This window comes from Triticum dicoccoides, chromosome 5B, assembly GCF_002162155.2.
Source record: "Triticum dicoccoides isolate Atlit2015 ecotype Zavitan chromosome 5B, WEW_v2.0, whole genome shotgun sequence".
NCBI classification, from domain to species: domain Eukaryota; kingdom Viridiplantae; phylum Streptophyta; class Magnoliopsida; order Poales; family Poaceae; genus Triticum; species Triticum dicoccoides.
Window position 1 is genome coordinate 357,491,313 of NC_041389.1, and position 26,301 is coordinate 357,517,613.

At 48.3% G+C, this 26,301-nt stretch overlaps 1 protein-coding gene across 1 annotated transcript in view; it reads left to right on the forward strand.

The window, feature by feature from the left end:
* The first annotated feature begins 430 nt into the window (after nt 1-430).
* The window catches only part of LOC119308995 (aminopeptidase M1-C-like), a 34,092-nt gene continuing 8,221 nt past the window's right edge, over nt 431-26,301 (forward strand). Inside the window, exons 1-11 of the mRNA XM_037585127.1 lie at nt 431-672; nt 6,184-6,438; nt 6,527-6,672; nt 7,031-7,133; nt 7,253-7,439; nt 7,534-7,627; nt 7,770-7,923; nt 8,149-8,253; nt 8,342-8,458; nt 8,877-8,990; nt 9,758-9,940. Coding sequence (XP_037441024.1) covers nt 553-672; nt 6,184-6,438; nt 6,527-6,672; nt 7,031-7,133; nt 7,253-7,439; nt 7,534-7,627; nt 7,770-7,923; nt 8,149-8,253; nt 8,342-8,458; nt 8,877-8,990; nt 9,758-9,940 — 1,578 coding nt within the window. The 5' untranslated portion in view covers nt 431-552. The remainder of the gene's footprint in view (nt 673-6,183; nt 6,439-6,526; nt 6,673-7,030; nt 7,134-7,252; nt 7,440-7,533; nt 7,628-7,769; nt 7,924-8,148; nt 8,254-8,341; nt 8,459-8,876; nt 8,991-9,757; nt 9,941-26,301) is intronic.

The following is a 26,301-nucleotide window of genomic DNA, read 5'->3' on the forward strand; positions in this document are numbered from 1 at the left end:
GTTCCAGTCTAATTTGGCTGCAGTGTGGAACCGCTCGAGGTCGCCATAAGCGTGAGGAGGTCGGCAACGGTGATTCCTCTATGGAGAGCAACGGGATTGAGATGGAGGGATTTGGGGGAAGGGGAGTGGGAGGTGGTACGTGCGTACGTGCGCTGCGCTGTTTTATTTCCTTTTTCTTTTCTTCCTTCGTGCGACGGGTGGAGAGGAGCGAGGAGGTCCGCTTTTTTCGCGTGCTGGGAGAAGTTTACATGCAAGAGGAGGCCTGGTTGAACCATCATGACGACGGCAGATTCTCCTTTAATAATAGAGAAGATTTATTGGGTTACCAAAGGTCGGCCGGCTCAGCTGAGTCAACCCACCCCCGCTATCTCCGCTCCATATTTATACAGCGGCAGCCACCAGTGCTCCTCCACACCCCCTCGCTCGCTCGCTCGCTCAGTAGTGGTAGGCCGGCAGGAAGGCCCCGCCCGCTCACTAGTGGTAGGCCGGCAGGAAGGCTCACAGCTGCCTGCCATCGACAACGCCCGGGAGCGCACGTCGTCCATTGTTTCCATGGCTCCACCCCGCGCCGGCGCCGGCGCCGGCGCCGTGCTGCTCGTGGTGGTGGCGCTCCTCTTCGTTGACGCAGCAGCGGCCGGCGGCGGCGGCATGAAGATGGCGACACACGGCGAGGTGCGGTATCGATCCCCTGCCCGCGAGATTACAAATTTTACTATTATGCTGCATGCTTTGCAGGATGGTGTTGTAGTATTTCATTTTTGAGAGCTAGTTGAAACTGATAGGAGGAGGCTTCACGTGGTGGGTAGCCGGCTAGGTAAGTCCAACCGGAGTCTATCTGTATCCCTGTTGCCTCCGTATGGGCCTGAAACGGCTAGATGTATATATAGGGAAACAAAATAGGAAATCTATTCTATTCTTTTCAGCCGGCTGATTACAGGCTCGTCTAAACCGCCCTCCCCGCACGACACGCGTCCCGCTGGGCCCTCCCACTGCCCAGCCTTATCCCCTCATCTGTAGCGTCACGAGATCCACTGATTTTTTCATCAAACTCGATCCCCTTATGTTCTGCTCCGCACCTCTCTCTCCTACAGCTCTCTCCACCGTGGCCGTGGACAGAGTAAATAGCATAAAATTACTACTTTACAGGCTAGGGTTCCAAAAAACTACTGATTTTTAATTTTTCTCAGATAACTACCAAGTCAGGGGTTGGCTGTTTCAAAAAACCCCAAATTCTCTTTGTTAAAAAATTAAACAAGTTTATGACAGGTCGGGCCCGCCACTAAACACACCGTTTGTTTGACCGTTAACTGACTTGTGGGGGCCACATGTCAGCGCATCATTAACAGATTTTTTACAGATTAGCCCCTACAAATATTTTTAAAAAGCAATCGGGTCCCTAGAATCATTTTAAAAAAGCAATCGGGTCCTTGGGCGCTGCCGCGCCTCCAAAGGCTCTGCCCGTGGTCGCCGTCGCACCATGGGGCTTCGCCCTTGGTCGCCGCGCCTGTAGCCTGGGTGGCCGGGGTGGTCGACGGGCGCGCCGCCGTGGGGCGCCGGCTCAGGTCACCGCGCCGCCGCGCGCCATCGGGATCCGCCTGGAGCGCCGCCAGTCATGGGGCTCCAGCTCGGGTCACCGCACCATCGCGCGTCATCGGGAGCCGCCTGGGCCGCCGCCGGCCATGGGGCTCCGCTCAGGTCTCCACGCCGCCCTCACGTCGTGCCTCGCCCGCGGCCGCCGCCATCCCCTGGCCCGAGCTCCTCAAGCTCGACGCAGATGGCCTGCGTCGCTGCTGGAGTGTCGCGGACGAGGCCGGCCTCGTTGCAACCGTCGCCGCCAGGAGCTCCGACTTGGAGGGAGGTTCGCCGGCTTGGGAGGGGGAGGGGGTCGCCAGCTCGGGAGGCGGAGAAAGAAGAAAGAGAAGTGGAAGAAGAAACTTACATGTGGGCCCCACATGTAAGTTAACGGTCAAACTAAGGTCAAACTAACGGTTTGTTTAGCTGTGGGCCCAACCTGTCATAATCATGATCAACTGATAAAGACTCGATGATTTGGGTTTTTTGAAACAGCCGACCGCCCATTTGGTAGTTACTCCCTCCGTAAACTAATATAAGAGCGTTTAGAATACTAAAATAGTGATCTAAACGCTCTTATATTAGTTTACAGAGGGAGTATCTGAGAAAAATTAAAAACCGGTAGTTTTTTGAAACCCTAGCCTGCAAAGTAGTAGTTTATGCTATTTACTCCCGTGGACACGATCTAAGCTTCGCTGCCCTGCTGCCTCCCAAGCTCCACCACTATGCTGCCCAAGCTCCATGCGACCGGTGTTGCATTGCAGCGCTCGTCGGTGACGCCGGCGCTATGATGCGGTGGTCGTCGATAGCTGCGGCGGTGCAACGTGGTGGGCCGGTGGCTCCCAAGCTCCAACACGATGTTGCCCAAGCTCCACACGACCGGTGTTGCGTTACAGCGTTCATCGATGAAGTCAGCGCTGCGACGCGGTGGTCCGCGGTTGCTGCCGGCGATGCCGCCCTCGTCGGTCTTGCCAGCGCTGTGATGCAGCACTCGCGCCGCTGCAAGGGGCGTCGGGTGTTGTGATGCAACGCTCGTTGATAACGTCGGTGTTGCTATGCAGCGTTGCCGAAGCTGCGATGGAGAGCACCACCGCGCCGGTGTCGTGGCTACAATGAAGCATCACCGGAGCTGCGACGAGCTGCCCACGTTGGGTTGGAGCACCGTCACGCCGGTTTCGCGGTTGCAATGGAGCATGGCCGGAGCTACGGCCGGTGCTGCTAGTGCCGGTGTCACTGTTGTAATGGAGCATGGTCGGAGTTGCGACGGGCCGCCGGTGCTGCGATGGAGCACCGCCGGCCGCGCCGGTGTTGGCGCTGCAGAGCGTGGCAGCGGTGCTACGATGAAGCTCGACGGTGGCAGCAAAAAGTGTTGCGGAGTGCTACCTTTTTTTTGAAAACTACTTGACGCACTTTATTAAACTCATATCAAAGTTACATCATCCACAATGTCCGAAAGTAAAAAGCTGGGAGAATCACCATCCCAAACAAAAGTAGAATTTAAATTGAAACTATGTCTAGCAAGATTGTGCGTCAATCTATTAGCCTCCCTAGGACAATGAGTGAAGGATACCGCACCAATACGGTAATGCTTTTTGAAAACAATCAGCCAAAATAGCAGTATAGGGGCTCCAAATCTCAATCACGCCATTGCATGCTTGAATAACTTCCAATGAGTCAGATTCAACAATGACTTGATGACAGCCGAGTCCTTCAACCAACTCTAGTCCTTGCTGAATAGCTACTGCTTCCGCCGTTGTTGCATCAAGGAGATGATGAAGCAACCAGGATGCTCCCGCAAGAGCCTCTCCTCGGTTGTTTCGAAGAATTGCCGCAGCTGCACCCGTTCCATCTTCAAAAAAAGCGGCGTCAACATTTAATTTATAAGAATTGATTGGAGGTTTCACCCACATAACTTTATCCGGTTTCTTCTGATCCGCAGCTCGAGAAAAGTTACTTGTGATCGCTTGGATAGCGAATGCAGTACCTGAAGGATTTTGGACATTTTTGCCCTTAACAAATTCTCGTCGTTGCCACCATATATACCAAGCCCCAACGACCAAAGACTCCCGGAATCCCAACCTACCAAGAACAGGTGAATGTCTCGCCGCTGCGTTAGTAATTCTTCAAGGATCACACTACCCGACCTATCAATTTGAATGACTTCACCTATTATTTCATGTAACCCCAGTTTCTTCCATACTTCTTTTGCTCTTTCACATGTAAACATCAGATGCCGCATATCTTCCGCCCTTGCTTGCATACTGGGCATTGAGGCTGTACCTTGATGTGTCTATTTGCCAAGATCGACATCCCTGGGACAATACCATGTAAAGCACGCGCGAAAATTTTCACCTTGCTTGGAATTTGTAACTTCCACAAAATATCCCATACCGGGTTTGCATTCATAGCTCCTTGGCCATCCCCCCACCTAGTTTGAGCACCAAATTGATGTTCCCATTCCACATAATAAGCTGATCGAACCGAGAATGAGAACGACTTCGTATACTGCCATGCCACAAAATCTTCAGTCATGTTAATTAGGGCTCAAAGGGATTTTTAAAATTCTTTCCACATCCACCCAAATAAAATTATCTCTAATCAAAGCCTCATCCCACTGTCCTGTAAAGGGATTAATTAAATCATCTACATTCTGCAGAAGTCTTTGTCCTTTCACAGTTATTACTTTCCTGTTCGGACTTCTAGGCACCCAATGGTCCTCCCATATGTTGATATTTGCTCCAGTACCAACTCTCCATATGTGTCCTTTCATAAATGTGCGTAGCCCAGCAATTATGCTCTGCCAAGTAAAAGAGGATCCCTTCATCGGACCCGCTTTCAGTAAATTGTCATCGGAGTGCTATCTTTTCGTTCCTCGATGTGATGTTTCTTTTTCTTTTGGCGATGCGGGGTGCACGCGGGAGTAGTTGCTTGAGATGAAGATGAATGGTGTGATCCAATGGCCATACAACACCTGATCCAACGGCCCACGAGGGGGTTGAATTTTTGCCCCGCGTCAGTTTGATGACGCCTAGCAATGGCCAACAAAATATGCATATTTAAAATAAACTAGTAGTAAATGATTGCACGGTAATATTAGGGAGGAAATTAATACATGTTTATAATAGTAGGTAGGATATGACTTGTGTATTAATTACACGTTTATATTCGCTAGAATGTCGATTACATTTTAATTGCACGCTTATATTGGATAGGATATCAATTAAACCTTATAATAATGTAATTAGCATAAAGGTTGTTACTACTTGGTAGTATGATATTAACTGCATGTTAAACATGTTGAGCGATTACCATTAAGACAATCCTTTGATGGTCGAGATTAATTGGATCGACTCTTCGGGGCTTTTTATATCGAAAAAACTAATGACCCAACGTTCCCCAGGAGGGGGGTTTGGATCCTCTGTTGTAGTGTAGCGTGCAGTACGGTCACTGTCGTGTGGACCCGATTTCATATGTCATCCGCACTGCAACACGCTACAGTAGAGGATCTCAACCCCGGGAGGGGTTGACAAACGAACATATTTTCTTGACAGTTTTAGTTGCGACTCGAGATAAAATGGTGACAATTTTTATGAAGAAAAATGCATTTTTTGAAGAAATTGCTATGTTGTTCTAAAAAATTGTCACGCGATTCACAAAATGTCAACCCCTTCCAGCGAACACGCTGTGGCTATTGGTTTCTTCTATATATTTGTATACATATAGATATATATATATATATATATGATATGGATACAATATATTAATATAATACTAAGAGAAATTCGTGATTAATATTTTGCTTTAAAATCACATTTGGATGTATAAAGTTCTTTTTCGAGCAAAATTTGGATGTATAAAGTGAGTATGCTATTTTAGTGGTACTGAAAAAGGAGATAAGGTGGTGCTATCTTAGGAGTGCCACGTTTTTTCCAGCACAATATATTTACAACTTACACTGACCGTAGGACCCAATGGATAACTATTGTTGGAGTGCTTTTGTACAAAGTAAAAAAACGAGCGTGTTTCTGAAAAAACATCACGTGTACTAGCCACTGACAATGGGCCCAATATATTTACAACTTACACTGACGGTGGGACCCAGCGGGCAACTATTGTTGGATTGCTTTTGTAAAAAGTTAAAGAAATTAGGGTGTTTCTGAAAAAAAAACATCGGCCCTGGCCATGTTAGCATGCCACGTAGGCAGCGAATACCTCCACGTACAGAAAATGTGACCGTATTTACACGCCCGTACAAGTTAGATGACCTGAAAGACGTATTTTACAAGTTTATGCACCAAACTGACCGTCGCGTGCAAGTTTTAAGACTTCTAGTGTATTTACCTCTTTTAGAATTGCTATTTATTAAAGATAAGACTAAGAGATGACCCATTGTAGACTTTTTCTTTTGCCATCTCTAGATTACATGCAAGACTTAAGATAAGACTATCTTATCAACCATTGTACATCCCCTAATCTATTTTCGAAAGTCCCTTAAAGTGTAAGTTTGCAATAAGAAAAGAAAAATGTAGAAGCTTGTTTTTTTTTTTTTTTGCTTCTCTCGTCTTTTCTCTTCCCTCGCGCTAAACAACAACGGGATGTACGCGCCCGCAGGGCGCGAATCTCAAGGCATCTCCCGGCGCGTCCGCGCCGCCTGCGGCGGGCGGCTCGGCGGAGCAGTTCCGGGGCAAGGCGCGGCTGCCGAGCTTCGCCGCGCCGCGCCGCTACGAGCTCTTCCTCCGCCCCGACCTCGTCGCCTGCACCTTCTCCGGCTCGGTGGCCATCTCCGTCGCCGTGTCCGCGCCCACCCGCTTCCTTGTGCTCAACGCGCTCGACCTCTCCGTCAACCGCGCCTCCATCCGCTTCCAGGTAAGGAGAAAGAAGGAGAAGAAAAATGAAATTCCTTGAGACCTCCTCGCCCTCTTCTCATCGTCCCTCGTCGGTACGGTTCTCGCAGGCTTTGGCGCCCACGGAGGTGGTGTTCTTCAAGGATGACGGTGTGTTGGTGCTCGGGTTCGCCAAGAAGCTGCCCCTCGGCGAGGGCGTGCTGAAGATGGACTTCACCGGCATTCTCAACGACCAGATGAGAGGCTTCTACAGGAGGTATGCGACGACTTCCTTCTGGACTCTACCACCCTTGGTATTTGCACCGTACATCAACACAGTACTTGTGATAATCTATATATGCCATGATTTGTTCGAAATTTTAAGTAGAACATTACAGAAGGGGAAAAGTTGAACTGTGGTTTCTGTTTATTACTCCCGGTTAGTTACTCACCGACCAACAAAGTGACCAGTCCCGATAATGCACTTGCTACGAATTCGATGATACGTGGTTTGGAAGTTCACTGTGAAGGCGTTATAGTTTTATGATCTATTTCTGAAATAAGAGTTTAATCGAGCACTTTGGTATGAATGCCTCTCCTGCTATTTATGCTTTTCTGATTTCGTTTGATTGCAGTAAGTACCAGTATAAGGGGAAAGAGAGAAACATGGCGGTGACGCAGTTTGAGTCCGTGGATGCTCGGCGGTGCTTCCCCTGCTGGGATGAGCCCGCATTCAAGGTGATTATATATGATAGCTGGAAGGATGACTTTATGTTCCTCAGATATGTACACATAGAGCATCAGTGAAGTTAGATATATTTCATAACATTTCTTGTTTTGCCGTTTCGATTTTCCAGGCTAAGTTCAAGCTAACACTTGAAGTTCCATCTGAGCTGGTAGCGCTGTCCAACATGCCAGTAGCTAACGCGACATTTGCTGGTCCTATCAAAACTGTGCGTTACCATGAATCGCCACCTATGTCAACTTATTTAGTGGCCATAGTTGTTGGTTTGTTTGAATATGTAGAGGGTATGACAACAAAAGGTATCATCTCTGTTTCTGAAATCATCCATTCAAAGAGTGTGCATGAGACCTTTCTCTTTCCCTTCATTTTATTTGTTTGTTTAATTTTATTCAGGCACGAGAGTTCGTGTGTACACTCAAACTGGTAAGAGTAACCAAGGGAAGTTTGCACTAGATGTTGGAGTGAAGTCGTTGAATCTCTATGAAGAGTAAGATCACAATCTAGCCGTGCTTCCACACTTTGGTTTCTAACGGATATGCATGATTGATGTTATTGAAATACTGTGTCAAGCCGTGGTTGTTGCTGAAACAGTAACATTAACAAAAAAGCTCATTTCCTCGATTGTTCAGTTACTTTGCCACTCCATATCCACTCCCCAAGTTGGATATGGTTGCTATCCCTGATTTTGCTGCTGGAGCCATGGAGAACTACGGATTGGTCACTTACCGGGAAGTAGCTTTGCTTTTCGATGACAAGTCTTCATCAGCATCCAGCAAACAGAATGTATGTATCATAGCTCAGAAACTTATTTAACTTATCTTTTCATCGTTTACAATTCACCTCTTAACTAACTGTGCGATGTTACTATACATAAATCAGTTTAGTAAAAAAGCTACACTATATCATGATCATCTATAATTCACTAATAATTCCTAACATTTTTTCGTAATTAGACCTTTTATACGTGTAAACCCTTTTTATATTAACCGCAGCATGTATTTTGTTTAGATTGCAATTACTGTGGCACACGAATTGGCTCATCAATGGTTTGGCAATCTTGTAACCATGGAATGGTGGACTCACTTGTGGTTAAATGAGGGATTTGCTACATGGGTAAATCAATTCGATCGCTCAAAAGTTAAAAGAATGAGATATCAGGTTACCAATGTATACTGAATGAATAGGCTTTTTGTTTTCCCAGATGAGCCATCTAGCAGTAGATTCTTTTTTTCCACAATGGAATATCTGGGCACAGTTTCTTGATCCCACAACCACTGCTCTCAGGCTGGATTCACTCGAGGCGTCTCATCCTATTGAGGTAATCTCATTGTTTAGTACTGTGCCATAGCCTGCTCCTGTGGTTGGGTATGTTGTGGACTACATTCTCCAAAACCATAGTTGTCAATGTCATGCACTCTACTATCATAGAAGTTCAAGTATCTATTTTAAATTGCAAATTTTGACAATGGCATGTTCAAGTAACGATAGTGCATACTGCGTAATATGCTATTACCAACACATTATTGGCCGATTCATGATTGACTCATAAAATTTCTATGGAATATTAAAATTGATGCTGAAGTATCTCTACTCTGACAAGTGGCATCTTACTTTGGGAGCAACTTCAGTCAATGCATCAACAGAGATTCAGTTCATGGCATTAACATTTTCACTTCTCTAATTCTAGCTTGTGATTCATTTTATACTTTCCACTATCCTTTTTCCTGGATGCTCAGGTTGAAATACACCATGCCAGTGAAGTTGATCAGATTTTTGATGCTATTAGCTATGACAAGGGTGCTTCTGTTATTCGCATGCTACAAAGTTACCTTGGCGCAGAGCGTTTTCAGGTCTAATACTGCCTCTACCTGAACTCTAGAAACTCGTCACTGACTCACTCTTCTTGCCTAGATTTGGCATTCTTTTTCTCGTCATGTAGCTTAAAAGTATACAAGATCACTTTCAGCAAGTTTATTTTGTTCTTTATGGAAACAGTGATACTTTGATGTCATTTCCCCGCTATTCCATCTAGTAGAAATACTAGACGACTACATGGCTTGTCCATTGCATAAAATGTTTGTATGCTCTTGAATCATACTAGTTGGTAAACTTGCTTTTGGTCAGCAGTGTTTTAGGGAGAGATTGCTGTTCTCTGAAGACATATTCTAGGAGCAAAATGACCATTTCTTCATAGATTATCCTGCCCTTGTTTAATGCATACAAGCATCATGTGACCATTTGTACTTCACCGATCACATGATTTAAGGTGGATGGTTTGATAAATTAGCATATAGAGACAGATTTGTCGATATAGGTGTGATGGTCATCTTATGTATTGTTGTAGCATGTGTCATGCTCACAGGATAACATTACTTGTTCACAAAAAAAAGTAGTAAAATTTAGCGATTGTTGACTCTTTTCTTGATCATATAATGAATCTATCAAACTGCATACTAGCTTATTATGTTAAAAGTCAATTTTTAATTAATTACATTATTTAGTCAAACGAATTGCTGCACTCTCCTTTCTGTGTAATTTCCCCCTGCTACTCTTTAACTCCACGTCGTTCTCCTAGTGTATTCTCATATGCTATAGATATGAAACTGTGTTCTTTCAGAAAGCAATGGCTTCATATATGAAGAAATATGCATACTCAAATGCTAAAACCGAGGACCTTTGGGCTGTTCTTGAAAAGGAAACTGGTGAACCTGTCAAGGATTTGATGACTACATGGACGAAGCAAAAAGGTTATCCTGTTATTAATGCAAAAATTAAAGGGAATGACATAGAGATTGAGCAGGTAATAGTTTTTTTCTTCTTTTTGCGGGTGAGCAGGTAATAGGTTATCTTACATACCATCCTTCGTATCTATCATGCATTCATCATCACACGACTAACCAAGTATGCATTTGTTTGGTTAATATGTCCTTGCTATTACCGAAAAAGGCTTTCGCCCCGCTTTATAAATAAAGCAAACCGCCAAAGATCACACATATAGAGTCAAGTCCACACACACACACCCAAGTCTCACAACAAAGTACATAGGTTCTGCTGAGGGCACAGCTCAACAAGCCCAGAAAATAAAAAACAGAGCACGCTGGACGAATATAGCGTCTAGTCTGGTTCCGGCGGCGGTGGCGGGGGCGGCGGCGACAAACGGACGGCCATCGAGCGGAGGTCGGTGATGAAGGCTGAGATGGCGTCGCGGTCCAGGGGGCGGCTAAGCGTCCGCCAAAGCTGCAAGAAACCCGAGAGTTTGAAAAGAGCGTCAGTAGCCCGTCGAAGAGGAGTGCGCTGAATCACAAGCTTATTGCAGACAGTCCAGAGGGTCCAGGCGAAGACCCCAATCTCAAGCCACCTAATGTGGTGAGAAGTCACGGGGGACATCTGGGGTTCGGCAAATAAGTCAGGGAAGTTGGTGTGGCACCAATTTCCACCGACCGCTTCGCGAAAGCAGCTCGAGAGGAACTGAGCGGACACGCAGGAGAAGAAAATGTGGTTCGAGTCTTCGGGGACCCCACAGAGCGGGCAGATGCCAGTACCCGGGCCATTTCGCTTGCGCACCTCCACCCCGGATGGGACCCGACCGCGAATCCATTGCCACATGAAGATACGGATCTTCAGGGGCAGGCGGATGGACCACACCATCGATAAGGGGAGGGGGGCGGAAGATGGAGCGATGGCCAGGTACAGCGACTTGGTGGAGAATTGGCCCGAAGGTTCAAGGCGCCAGCGCACCAGGTCAGGGCCACCATCCACCATCGGTTCGTGGAGAGCAACACAATCAAGCAACTCACGCCAGGCGGCGGATTCCAAGGGACCAAAAGGCCATCGGAAAGCAAGGCGCCCTAAGTTAAGAAGGGCCCTATCAACAAAAATCACGGGATCGACGGAGATGGAGAAGAGGTCGGGAAAGCGAGCCGCAAAGGGAGTGTCCCCGGCCCAGCGATCAAACCAGAATAGCGTCGATGCCCCGGAGCCCACCGAGATGGAGGTCCCGATACGGAGGACCGGGAGAAGCTGGACAATCGACTGCCAGAATTGGGATCCGCCAGACTTCTGGCAGAAGGCGAGGGGCTGTCCGCGCAAGTATTTGTTCCGGATGATATCAAGCCAAAGGCCACCGTGCCCTTGCGAGATGCGCCAAAGCCAGCGGGAGAGAAGGGCGATATTCATCTGTTTAGAGCACATGATGCCAAGGCCACCTTGCTCCCTGGGCTCAAATGTCAGGCCAACTGACCATATGATACTTCTGCTTGTCGTTGTCGCCCGCCCAGTAGAAGCGGGACTGGACCTTGGCGATCTCATGCTGAAGGGTCTCGTGGAGACTGTAGAAGCTCATGAGAAACAAGAGGAGGCTGGAGAGGGAAGAGTTGATGAGAATAGTCCGTGCCGCCTTGGTCAGCCACCTCCCCTGCCAGGGCTCGATGCGCGTTTGGAGCTTGGCCACGGAGGGGCGCAAGTCCGCGACGGTGAGCCGGGAGTCATTAATGGGCGTCCCCAGGTAGGTTGTGGGGAAGGAGCCCAGGCGGCAATTAAGTCTGTTGGCGATGGCCAAAGACTCCGAGGGGGAGTATCCCATCACCATAACATCACTCTTGTCGAAGTTGATCTTGAGGCCCGACATCTGTTGGAAGCAGAGAAGTAGGAACTTGAGGTTGGAGATGTCCGTCTCCGAGCCTTCGACCATGATGATTTTGTCGTCAGCATACTGGAGGATGGAGATCCCGGAGCCACCGGCAAGATGGGGAGTGATCCCATGAATATGGCCGGCGGCTTTCGCCTTATCCAGAATGGAGGTAAGCGCGTCCACGACCATATTGAACAAGAATGGGGAGAAGGGGTCGCCTTGTCGTACCCCACAAAGGGTGGGGAAGAAAGGGCCGATCTCGCCGTTGATGTTCATGGCCGTGCGACCGCAAGAGACCATTGCATGACTCTAGTGATCCACCGGTCGTCAAATCCCTTCCGAAGAAGGACTTCCCGAAGGAAGGGCCAGCTAACCGTATCATAGGCCTTATGGAAGTCAATTTTCAGGAAAAACCGCCTTGAGGTGTTTGATGCGGACCTCATGAAGGACCTCATGAAGGACTAGGACCCCATCCAGGATGTAACGGCCCTTTATGAAGGCCAACTGGTTGGGGTGAGTCACACGGTCCGCCAGTAGGGTCACCCTATTGGCGTACCCTTTGGCCAGGATCCGGAAAATCACATTAATGACCGTGATAGGGCGAAAATGATGGATGTCGGACGCCCCAGGGACCTTGGGGATGAGGGAGATGATCCCATAGTTGAGGCGCCCGAGATCAATGGAGCCAACGTAGAATTCGTCGAATATGGCCATGACCTCAGGTTTAATCACTTTCCAGAAGGTCTGGAAAAATTTAACCAGGAGGCCATCCGGTCCCGGCGCCGAGGATGGGTTCATGCCCTTGATGGCATCCCAGACCTCTTGCTCGGAGAAGGGGGCCGTAAGGGCCGCATTCTCCGAAACAGACACCAACTGGGAACCAGACCAGCAATCGGGGGCGAGAGAGATGCCGCTTCGAGGGGCGGCAGAGAATAAGGATCTATAGAAACCGTCGACGTGGGATCGGATGTCACGAGGGTCTTGAAGGAGAGCCTCACCGTCCCACAAGAGAGGGATGGTGTTGCGTCTACGGCGGCCGTTGGCAATGGCCTGGAAGTATGCCGTATTCGCGTCGCCTTTCAAGACCCATTTCTGGGCACCACGGAGGCGCCAATAGGCCTCCTCATCGGTGTAGATCACGGAGAGCTGGTCTTCCAGGTCATAACGGGAGAGCCACTCATCCGGGGAAAGACCCACCGAGTCAGCACGCAGGTCAAGGGCCTGGATCGCGGACAACAACGCCTTCTTGCGCTCACGGAGGTCACGACCCAGATTCGCACCCCACCCCTTAATGAACTGCCGACCGTGTTTCGCGCAGAAGTGCCACGAATCAATGGCCGAAGGGGGGCGGGAGTGGGGGTGGCTGTCAGGACCCTGACTCAATGCCACATCGATCTAGCATGTAACACCTCATATCACTTTGCGGCCTCACGCACGGTATTCCCACGGGTGTCGCCTTACCTTTGCCCGGGACCGTTTGCGCCTTTTGGCACACGTATATGATAGTGTCGCTAGCATCCATATGATAAGGAGCCCGGGCTGACATGGCTAGTCGTAAACCCAAAGTGGCACAAACTTACAGGGACAGGCATCCATGACCCAGCATCGAACGTGTCGATCATCAGCGAGTGAATCCAGGCTGTAGCACTGGGCTAGCAGGACTCCGGTGAACCGGGCTGTAGCGGGCTAACAGGACTCCGGTATTCATCGCGTGACATTTCCCCGAGGGGACAGACACAGGAACGAAGAAGGACACATGCCGGCCAGCCTAAGTGTTCCGGAGCAGTAGCAAGCTACCATGGCTCGGTGGAAACACTAGGAGACATTTCCCGGTAAGAGAGGCTACTAAGGATAAACAACTAGATAGTCAGATCCCACACATACCAAGCATTTCAATAACATACACACAATATGCTCGATATGTGCAAATACAACATGGCATCACAACATGACTCTACGGCCCAAGTATGTATTCATTAGGCTCCGAGGAGCGAGATATTACAAACAGGGGTCTCATGACCCAACATTCAGAGCATACAAATCAAAGCACAAGCGGAAGCTTAACATGTCTGAGTACAGACATCTACAAATGAAAAAGGCTGAGAAGCCTGACTATCTACCAGATCCTGCCGAGGGCACAAGATCGTAGCTGAGGTAACAAGCTAAACGTCGAAGTCCACGCGGAACTACTAGCGAGACCGAAGTCTCTCTGCAAAAACATAAAATAGGCAAACGTGAGTACAAATGTACCCAGCAAGACTTACATCAGAACTAACTACATATGCATCATTATCAACAAAGGGATGGTGGGGGTTTAACTGCAGCAAGCCAGCTTTGACTCGGTGGTTATCCTGAACTACGACTGCAAGTAACTCTTTTGAGGTGGCGCACACGAGTCCACATATTCACCATATCAATACACCACTATGGATCCGCTCCCGTCTCCCTACGAGAACGCCATCCATAGCACTCACGCTTATCTTGCGTATTTTAGGTATCCTCTTTCACTTGTCTATGAACTGATATAAGCAACCCAGAAGTCCTTTACCGCAGACACGGCTATTCGAACAGATGATGTTAACCCTGCAGGGGTGTACTTCTTCATACATGTTTCCACCACTTAGCGTCTGCACACGACATGTGCTCGGCAGACTTCAAGCGAAAGCCGACGTGGGTGTAGACCACGACCTACCTAAACACTCGAGTCTCTAGTTCAGGTTTATCGCCTATTCGGGTTCCATCCATGAGGAGATCCGGCCGGGGTTTCGCTCACAGCCCCAAACGATGTGAACAGGGTTCCGTGACACCAAACGGGCGCCCGGTATACCCGGCCACGTGCCTACCGCATCACAGCCCACCCCTACGGTCAGCGCTGTCCACGGCCTCCAGCATACTACAAACACCAGAAACTACTTGCAACTCCTGGACAGAGGACAAGGGTGAATAAGAAGTCGAGCGGGGTCATATTTCAGGGCCCAATGCATGGTAGTAGCCGAATCATGGATCACAAACACAGAGCTCAGTTCCTAAGGACGGCTTCAATGAGACAACCCACCATGTACTCCTACATGGCCTCTCACCGATACCTTTTACCAAATCGTGTTCACACACTTAGCTCACACACAGTAGGACATGTTCACACACCTCTGATTCATCCCCGATGAATCAGACCTGACTCAACTCTAAGCAGTAGCAGGCATGACAAACAAGCATGAATGAGTAGGCACAACAGGGCTCAAACAACTCCTACTCATGCTAGTGGGTTTCATCTATTTACTGTGGAATGACAGGTCATGCAAAGGATAAAGGGGTTCAGCTACCGCAGCAAGTAACAAATGACTCGTTGTTGTCCTAATGCAGTAAAAGAGAGCAGGGCGAGAGAGTAGGATTGTATCGGAATGAACAAGGGGGTTTTGCTTGCCTGGCACTTCTGAAGATAATATACTTCTTCATCGGTGTCATCGATCTCATCGTCGGTATCACGTCTATCGAGAGGGGACAAATACCGGCAACACAGAAAAGAACACAATCAATGCAATGCACAATATGATGCATGATCATGACATGGAAAAAATGAGTGTGTTGGGATAATGCAACTATAATCAGATGAATTTGAGTTAGTTTGAACCCAAGGTTCAAGTTCAAATTGAAACTATGACTTAAAAAAGTGCATTATCATGTTTTGATATAAACAACAGGTTTAACTTGCTTAAACATGCATGAAACCAGTGCAGATGGATAGATTGGATTTTTCTGATCATTTTTCATATATAACTTATTTCATTTGGAGTTACGGTTGAATTTCTATGAATTTTAGACGTTTAGATCATTTTCTGAAATTTATAAATCATTTCTGATCTATTTTAATTCCAGAAAATGTTTACTGCGTCAGCATTAGGTCATGCTGACCTCAGCAGGTCAACAGGCGCCGCCAGGTCAAACCTGACCAGTGAGGCCCACTGGTCAGTGACTGGGGCTGGTTAGTGTCGCTGACATGTGGGCCCAGTCAACAGCCACGTCAGCTTGGTCAAAGCTGACGCGTGGGCCCACTGAGATTAATTTAAACTAAACAGAAACTAATCTACATTTAATTAGACAACGGGGCCCAGCTGTCAGCGAATGAGCTTTGGCTAAACACAGTAATTAGACAAATCTAATCCGTCCATGTCAGCACACCGGAGAATGGCCGGCGGCGACCTCAAACGCGGCGGAGGGTTGCCGGAGTGGCGCTACGGGTGGTGTTGGGCCAAGCCAAGGGCATCAGAAGGTTGCCCTTGCTCGCGCGCATCCAGGGGAGGCACGCGGGAGGGCGCGGGGTGGCCGGATCTCGCCGGAGCGAGCTTGCGGCGGCGGCCGGAGCTCGGCCTCGAGCGGCTAGGGGGCTACGGTGCAGCTACGGACGAGCTACTAGGTGCGTTCGGCTCCTAGGAGCGAGGTGAGGACGATGACGCGCTCGGGCGCAAGCTGTAGCGTCCGTAGCGGCAGCAGCGACAAGGTCAGCGGCGGCCGGAGTTCGGCCGCGACGGAGATATGGCCTAGAGCTCGCAACGCGAGGGGAAAGAGTGGGGTTCGGATCAGGAGCTCACTGCGAGGTCGGAGAGAAGCTCGGCGGGCTCGGGGGCGCGCCGGAGTGGCTGGATCGACGAAGAAGAGCGCCGGAGCCGAAGCTTGAAGACGAAGATGATGGCGGCTGCTCGGGGCCTCCGTGCTTCCTTCCTTCGGTGCAGAGGTGAATCGAGAGGTGGCGGAGGCTCTGGATAGCTCGGGGAGGCAAGGCGATGGTGGTGGGCGCGGCGGCTCACGGCGGCGTGCTCAGGCGCGTGAGGGGGAGAGCGAGGGAGAGAGACAGAGGAAAAGGGAGGGCACGGGGGAAGAGTGCGAGAGGGTCAGGGTAGTACGTGGCGGCTCCAGGAGCCTCTCCCGCGTCGGCGGAAGCAGGAGGTGGCCACGGCGTGTGGCCGCAGGCGCCGGGCACGCGCCTCTCGTCCTCCTGGCGAGAGGAGGGGGATGACTGGCAGAGGGCTTGGTGGGTTGGGCCGCACAGTAGTGGGCATCTGGGCTGTAGGTAAGCGCCAGGTAGTCCTTCTCTCTCTCTCTCTCTTTTATTTCTATTTTTGTTCTATTTTCTATTTATGCAAATTTGTTTTAATTTGGTTTTCAAACCAAATCACTATTAAAAATTCTGGAAATAGTTATGGGCACTAAATGAATTATTCCAGAGGCCCTCAACTAATTCCAAAATTGTTGGAGCATTTAAAAATATTTATAGTATTTAAATGCCCCAATTCAAATACAATATGAGTTAATTCAAAAATCCAGAATGGCCTAAAAGATATGTGCATCATTTTTGGCAGAGGTTCTAGACCAATTCAAAAATGATGGACATTTATGAAGGCATTTTGGGTTCATTGAAAAAAAAACTAATTTTGACCCTAGTTGAATTCATTTGGTGTCAGGGTTTCAACACCCCCCATTTCAAGTTAAATAAAATTTAAACATGATGCACACATGAAGCTAGCCTAGTGCAAAGGCAGAGGCTAGGGACGTGACAACTCACCCCCACTAAACAAGAATCTCGTCCCGAGATTCAAGACGTGAGGTAAGAATATAGAGGGATACAAGCTAACACGATCTTCACGATCCAGGTTGCACTTCATAAGGACGTTGACTCAATCACCATCATTGTCTCGAAGTCTTGCTCTGAGAACTCCAACTAACATGACAACGAGAGGAAAGGAAAGACCCTAAAAGAATCGTTCTTCTCGAAGGTCGAACAACTCAGGATTAACTCACGGAATGAGACATAGCAACATCTCTCGAGCTGAGAGACGAAGCACACCTCTAGAGGAATGGAGTGGAACAGATGACAGAGGTTTACCTGGTAGACTACAATTCCACACTTAAGAAGGTGGTGAACGGTTGTTAGCGCAGCGAGGAGTTAAGTTGACATGAAACCATAACGAGACATCTTAGAGGTGGTGACTCATAGGATCACCCCTTAAGTGGCAAAAAGAATTACCTTTGATTCAAAGATCATTGAGACTCTTTACACCAACTTAGGGCAATTCTCGAGCGATCGTTCGGAGGGGTTGGGTAGAATGGTATACTCGGACCAGAATGGATGATGTGGATTACCTTGTTGAAAACAACACAAGGGATGATTTTAGTAATTGGGGAGAAGCTCAACAGTAGAGAGTGAGTCCACTGTTTGAAAAGTTATAGCATAACCGAGGGAACTGAGAGCAATCCCAGTTAGTGCCGATGGTAACGCCTAGCGCTTGTGCGTGCTCTCAAGAACTTGAGCATTTCCATAATCATCAAGGTTTTACCAACATCCGTGTCAAGGATCCTGGCAACACAACATACTACCATGAAGAATAGTGATGGATGATGCAGATGCAAAGGAAGATAACACTTTCTCAGATTTCACCTTAGTGAGTCCAAGGGGACAAAATCTGGATGATCAACCGAGAGACATTTAGCACTCCACTTCTAATGTTCTCCTTGATGTACTAGCGTATCCCATTCCTTGAAATGGTCTGGTATCTAGAACATCAAGTAAAGGTCGTACTTCGGGAACACAAAAATCATAAGGCATAGCTAGGGAGTAAATCCTAGAAAGTCCTTATGGGGAGGTGGCCAACTTCCTCAACCAAGATACTATAATAATAGGCCTTCCGGCTAGGTGTGTTGGCCACGACATCCACTTTACCGGTTACAGTGAGACCATTACTATAGTTCTTGGGAAACGTTCCAGCCATCATATCCGCCTGAGATTCAGTCTGGTTGGTGTCAGAATAATCCAGACTCATCGAGTCTAGGAAGAAAAATGAAAGTTCGCAACACAAATCGACGAGATGACGTTGCGAGATTCTCGGGAAATGAACTACGATAGCAAGCTTCAAAACATGAGCTGGTTCTGCTACACACATGTGAACACGTTGTCCCAGACAAAACATTATCACATGGTAGTCTTACAATAAAACACTACCGAGTTCAGGTGGGGAACCATCATTAATGACATCGAAGTCTCCACGCGTGGAAGTCCAAAGAGTTCACCTTGGACAGATTCCTTTATCCTTGAACAACTCAATCAGTGGCTTGGTGTGCTAGGATATACATATGGAATGAGGATGATCAGTCTAACAGACCACAGAATTCTTCGCACGTGCATGACTAACTTGGGATGATTCCAAAGGAGGTAAAACAAGCCTTCTCAAATTCATGGCGGCAACTTGCATCAAGTGCACATGAATTAGAGGGACTCACTTCTTTTGTCCAAACATATGCTTCACGAACGAGTCATGAAGATAATGCTTACACAAGTTTCAAACACTAGCTTAATGTTCAACAAAATCATGGAGGAGATAAGGATGTTGTCAATGGGCTCAACAACAATTCATCCAGGTTTCCATATTAGTGGAATTCCACAATTATGTGAACAAGGTGATAGCATTGGTCAGACCCGAAAGATATAATGGTGTATGCTCGAGGAACAACCACGAGTAAGACAACATTACGAATATCGTTGGTTCTGATTTGATTTGACGATAGCCCATACTCAAATCAAAGGTTTGGGTAAGATAATAGATCCAACAATTGATCACGAGGATCAACCAATAAAGATATCATCTTTCTTCAACACACATACAAGATATCCCTTAAAATGAACTAAGTCGGACAAGCTTTTATCTTCCAACTCTCCAAGTTGTTGTTCAGTTTACCAACTAGCTCAGGGTATCCAACACAGATTTTTGGAGAAGGGGGTGGTTTATGAAAAAGCAACTTGATCACGAACTCAACATAGCGGCCAGGTGACAACCTGGTAACACTTCCGAGAAGATATTCGGAAAATCACGAACCACCGATATGTTACTAAGCTCGAGAACAATCTTGCCTTTCAGGGCAAGACGATATGATCAAATGAGCAAGGGATTGAAAGAAAATCCTAACTCAACGACCGAAAAGTGCACCGGAAATAGGGACTAGGTAGCACAATCAACCTTAGGGTGACGATTCGATAATCAACACGCTAAGAATGAGGTTATCGTCCATTTAACTACCAAGCAACGGAGTTGCTAGCAGTATTGATTTCACACACCACGACTCACTTGTCGGCATTCCGGTTACAATAACACAGGAACCGAGGAATGAACAATGATGGCAAGAAGTATCACTGTACCAAGAGTTCATAGGATGGTGTGCAATTCCTATAATAATCCCGATATAAAAGATGGTAATACTCCAAGGTAGAACAGAATAAAAGCTGGATTGGCATTTTGATCTGCAGAGTACAATTGTTTTGACCCAATCCTAGATATGGATGAGGTACTGGAGTTTGTTTCTCCTAGTCATTCCGGAATAGAATGGCTTGACGGACCACAAGAGTAATAGGTATCGATGAACGAATGCACGCATACTCTTGACTATCAAATGATAGACGGGGTCAGAATACAACTAAAGAGGGACAACCCAAAAGAACATACGATTTTCTGAGTTGTGGATGCACAGATTAGTATGTCGAGCAAAGCTCAATATTTTTCTTCCGGATAACCCATGCAGAGAGGTAGGTTTGGCAGAATCGATATAGCGAGAAGAACTCATCAAGAGCACTCTGGTTATGATCTTTTGGCTCAACGAGGAACTTCTGCCATAAGCGGTTCATAGTATTTGGAAGAAGGAAATACCACGGACCTCGAGGACTATCGCAAAGGTTACTAATATCCTAAAGGAACGAGCAAACACTATCAACATGAAGTAAGTAGAGTGAATCTCGGGTTCAAGAACCCAGGAATAGAATACCTACTACTAAGTAGCATCACGGGATGCTTTCGAGAATAAAGGCCAGAATCATCACACTGGGACGCAAATCACGGCTAGATTACTAGATGATCCCCTAGGACACCTAGGGTCATAATAATAATTCCAACATATATGTCGAGGCAATAGAATACCTCAACTCAACAATTAGTGTGATTAACCTGGCCCAAAGGAACATAAAAACCAGAGGGAAAGGATTTGCAAGTGCATCACATTGTTTAGGAACCTGGGATGACTCGGACAGCATAACGGCTGTAAATGCTCAAAAGTTTGGAGACATACTACAGAAATGGTGGCATAGCCACTCAGAAGCACAATATCAAGGTTTCGAGATCATCAGTTAACATACAGAAGTAGTAGGAACTGGACTGAGGCTTGAAACCAGCAATCCTACAAGTCTATGGATTAGTAACACGTCATCCTGATAGATAGATGAGAAGGCCTAGTTCTTAAACCCCGTAGAAGAGAAGAGGATGACTCAGATCAGAAGGCCATGAGGTATAAGGAGTAAAAAGAGCCTTACGTTCCATCCCACAATCAATTCCCCTACATAACTTAAATCATTTCTAGACACAACTTTGACTAGTTTGGCTTGGTAATCCTACAGGCAGTCAGGCTCTGATACCAAAACTGTCAGGACCCCGACTCAATGCCACATCGATCTAGCATGTAACACCTCATATCACTTTGCGGCCTCACGCACGGTATTCCCACGGGTGTCGCCTTACCTTTGCCCGGGACCGTTTGCGCCTTTTGGCACACGTATATGATAGTGTCGCTAGCATCCATATGATAAGGAGCCCGGGCTGACATGGCTAGTCGTAAACCCAAAGTGACACAAACTTACAGGGACAGGCATCCATGACCCAGCATCGAACGTGTTGGTCATCAGCGAGTGAATCCAGGCTGTAGCACTGGGCTAGCAGGACTCCGGTGAACCGGGCTGTAGCGGGCTAACAGGACTCCGGTATTCATCGCGTGACATTTCCCCGAGGGGACAGACACAGGAACGAAGAAGGACACATGCCGGCCAGCCTAAGTGTTCCGGAGCAGTAGCAAGCTACCATGGCTCGGTGGAAACACTAGGAGACATTTCCCGGTAAGAGAGGCTACTAAGGATAAACAACTAGATAGTCAGATCCCACACATACCAAGCATTTCAATAACATACACACAATATGCTCGATATGTGCAAATACAACATGGCATCACAACATGACTCTACGACCCAAGTATGTATTCATTAGGCTCCGAGGAGCGAGATATTACAAACAGGGGTCTCATGACCCAACATTCAGAGCATACAAATCAAAGCACAAGCGGAAGCTTAACATGTCTGAGTACAGACATCTACAAATAAAAAAGGCTGAGAAGCCTGACTATCTACCAGATCCTGCCGAGGGCACAAGATCGTAGCTGAGGTAACAAGCTAAACGTCGAAGTCCACGCGGAACTACTAGCGAGACCGAAGTCTCTCTACAAAAACATAAAATAGGCAAACGTGAGTACAAATGTACCCAGCAAGACTTACATCAGAACTAACTACATATGCATCATTATCAATAAAGGGATGGTGGGGGTTTAACTGCAGCAAGCCAGCTTTGACTCGGTGGTTATCCTGAACTACGACTGCAAGTAACTCTTTTGAGGTGGCGCACACGAGTCCACATATTCACCATATCAATACACCACTATGGATCCGCTCCCGTCTCCCTACGAGAACGCCATCCATAGCACTCACGCTTATCTTGCGTATTTTAGGTATCCTCTTTCACTTGTCTATGAACTGATATAAGCAACCCAGAAGTCCTTTACCGCGGACACGGCTATTCGAACAGATGATGTTAACCCTGCAGGGGTGTACTTCTTCATACATGTTTCCACCACTTAGCGTCTGCACACGACATGTGCTCGGCAGACTTCAAGCGAAAGCCGACGTGGGTGTAGACCACGACCTACCTAAACACTCGAGTCTCTAGTTCAGGTTTATCGCCTATTCGGGTTCCATCCATGAGGAGATCCGGCCGGGGTTTCGCTCACAGCCCCAAACGATGTGAACAGGGTTCCGTGACACCAAACGGGCGCCCGGTATACCCGGCCACGTGCCTACCGCATCACAGCCCACCCCTACGGTCAGCGCTGTCCACGGCCTCCAGCATACTACAAACACCAGAAACTACTTGCAACTCCTGGACAGAGGACAAGGGTGAATAAGAAGTCGAGCGGGGTCATATTTCAGGGCCCAATGCATGGTAGTAGCCGAATCATGGATCACAAACACAGAGCTCAGTTCCTAAGGACGGCTTCAATGAGACAACCCACCATGTACTCCTACATGGCCTCTCACCGATACCTTTTACCAAATCGTGTTCACACACTTAGCTCACACACAGTAGGACATGTTCACACACCTCTGATTCATCCCCGATGAATCAGACCTGACTCAACTCTAAGCAGTAGCAGGCATGACAAACAAGCATGAATGAGTAGGCACAACAGGGCTCAAACAACTCCTACTCATGCTAGTGGGTTTCATCTATTTACTGTGGAATGACAGGTCATGCAAAGGATAAAGGGGTTCAGCTACCGCAGCAAGTAACAAATGACTCGTTGTTGTCCTAATGCAGTAAAAGAGAGCAGGGCGAGAGAGTAGGATTGTATCGGAATGAACAAGGGGGTTTTGCTTGCCTGGCACTTCTGAAGATAATATACTTCTTCATCGGTGTCATCGATCTCATCGTCGGTATCACGTCTATCGAGAGGGGACAAATACCGGCAACACAGAAAAGAACACAATCAATGCAATGCACAATATGATGCATGATCATGACATGGAAAAAATGAGTGTGTTGGGATAATGCAACTATAATCAGATGAATTTGAGTTAGTTTGAACCCAAGGTTCAAGTTCAAATTGAAACTATGACTTAAAAAAGTGCATTATCATGTTTTGATATAAACAACAGGTTTAACTTGCTTAAACATGCATGAAACCAGTGCAGATGGATAGATTGGATTTTTCTGATCATTTTTCATATATAACTTATTTCATTTGGAGTTACGGTTGAATTTCTATGAATTTTAGACGTTTAGATCATTTTCTGAAATTTATAAATCATTTCTGATCTATTTTAATTCCAGAAAATGTTTACTGCGTCAGCATTAGGTCATGCTGACCTCAGCAGGTCAACAGGCGCCGCCAGGTCAAACCTGACCAGTGAGGCCCACTGGTCAGTGACTGGGGCTGGTTAGTGTCGCTGACATGTGGGCCCAGTCAACAGCCACGTCAGCTTGGTCAAAGCTGACGCGTGGGCCCACTGAGATTAATTTAAACTAAACAGAAACTAATCTACATTTAATTAGACAACGGGGCCCAGCTGTCAGCGAATGAGCTTTGGCTAAACACAGTAATTAGACAAATCTAATCCGTCCACGTCAGCACACCGGAGAATGGCCGGCGGTGACCTCAAACGCGGCGGAGGGTTGCCGGAGTGGCGCTACGGGTGGTGTTGGGCCAAGCCAAGGGCATCAGAAGGTTGCCCTTGCTCGCGCGCATCCAGGGGAGGCACGCGGGAGGGCGCGGGGTGGCCGGATCTCGCCGGAGCGAGCTTGCGGCGGCGGCCGGAGCTCGGCCTCGAGCGGCTAGGGGGCTACGGTGCAGCTACGGACGAGCTACTAGGTGCGTTCGGCTCCTAGGAGCGAGGTGAGGACGATGACGCGCTCGGGCGCAAGCTGCAGCGTCCGTAGCGGCAGCGGCGACAAGGTCAGCGGCGGCCGGAGTTCGGCCGCGACGGAGATATGGCCTAGAGCTCGCAACGCGAGGGGAAAGAGAGGGGTTCGGATCGGGAGCTCACTGCGAGGTCGGAGAGAAGCTCGGCGGGCTCGGGGGCGCGCCGGAGTGGCCGGATCGACGAAGAAGAGCGCCGGAGCCGAAGCTTGAAGACGAAGATGATGGCGGCTGCTCGGGGCCTTCGTGCTTTCTTCCTTCGGTGCAGAGGTGAATCGAGAGGTGGCGGAGGCTCTGGATAGCTCGGGGAGGCAAGGCGATGGTGGTGGGCGCGGCAGCTCACGGCGGCGTGCTCAGGCGCGTGAGGGGGAGAGCGAGGGAGAGAGACAGAGGAAAAGGGAGGGCACGGGGGAAGAGTGCGAGAGGGTCGGGGTAGTACGTGGCGGCTCCAGGAGCCTCTCCCGCCTCGGCGGAAGCAGGAGGTGGCCACGGCGTGTGGCCGCAGGCGCCGGGCACGCGGCTCTCGTCCTCCTGGCGAGAGGAGGGGGATGACTGGCAGAGGGCTTGGTGGGCTGGGCCGCACAGTAGTGGGCATCTGGGCTGTAGGTAAGCGCCAGGTAGTCCTTCTCTCTCTCTCTCTCTTTTATTTCTATTTTTGTTCTATTTTCTATTTATGCAAATTTGTTTTAATTTGGTTTTCAAACCAAATCACTATTAAAAATTCTGGAAATAGTTATGGGCACTAAATGAATTATTCCAGAGGCCCTCAACTAATTCCAAAATTGTTGGAGCATTTAAAAATATTTATAGTATTTAAATGCCCTAATTCAAATATAATATGAGTTAATTCAAAAATCCAGAATGGCCTAAAAAATATGTGCATCATTTTTGGCAGAGGTTGTAGACCAATTCAAAAATGATGGACATTTATGAAGGCATTTTGGGTTCATTGAAAAAAAAACTAATTTTGACCCTAGTTGAATTCATTTGGTGTTAGGGTTTCAACACCCCCCATTTCAAGTTAAATAAAATTTAAACATGATGCACACATGAAGCTAGCCTAGTGCAAAGGCAGAGGCTAGGGACGTGACAGTGGGCGCGAGCCTCGATGCACCGAGTGCCAACGGCATCGATAAACCCGGCCTGGGAGAGCCAGAAGGTCTCAAACCGGAATCGAGGGGTGACCGGCGGACGTTCGTCAGCAAAAGGGAGGAGAAGGGGTACATGATCTGAACCAATCCTCGTGATGGCGTGAAGGGAGGCTAAGGGGCAGCGGAGGTCCCAATCCGGGGACACTAGGACTCGGTCCAGGACAGACTGGGTCGGGGAGGCTTGCCGGTTGGTCCAGGTGAACCAGGCACCAATCCTATCGATCTCGCGGAGACCGAGGTCCGCAATGAAGTCATTGAACATTTGCATCCGCGCAAAGCAGACATTATCATTGCTCTTGTCTTCCGCCACGCGCAGGAGGTTAAAATCGCCTCCCACCACCACCGGAAGGGAGGCTGCGGAGATCTTCCGGTGGAGCTCCTCGAAGAAGGCAGCCGACCGACTATGGTCAGCAGGCCCGTAGACAATGATGACCTCCCACTTGAAGTTTAGAGACCTCTCGAACAACTCCATGCTCACAAAGAATTCCCCTCGATCCATGCTACCCACCTCAAATGTGGCATCCTTCACGCCTAAAAGGATACCACCCGAGTGGCCGGCGCTCCCACTAGAAGGGAGCCAATGCCACGCAAAGAGGTGGGAGCTTAGACGGTCAAGCTCAGGGAGCGAGAATTCGAGTCGCATGGTTTCTTGAATGGCAACTATGTCGATGTGTTCCTCCCGCATATACTCCACAAGTTGGTGGCGTCGGCCATCATGACCGAAACCGCGGATGTTCCAGAATAATGCACGCATTGAGGCGCCATTGGGGGGCTGCTTGACCCCAGGACACGAGAGGCGCTTTGCGCACGGAGGGCCGCGGTGCGGGAGCGAGT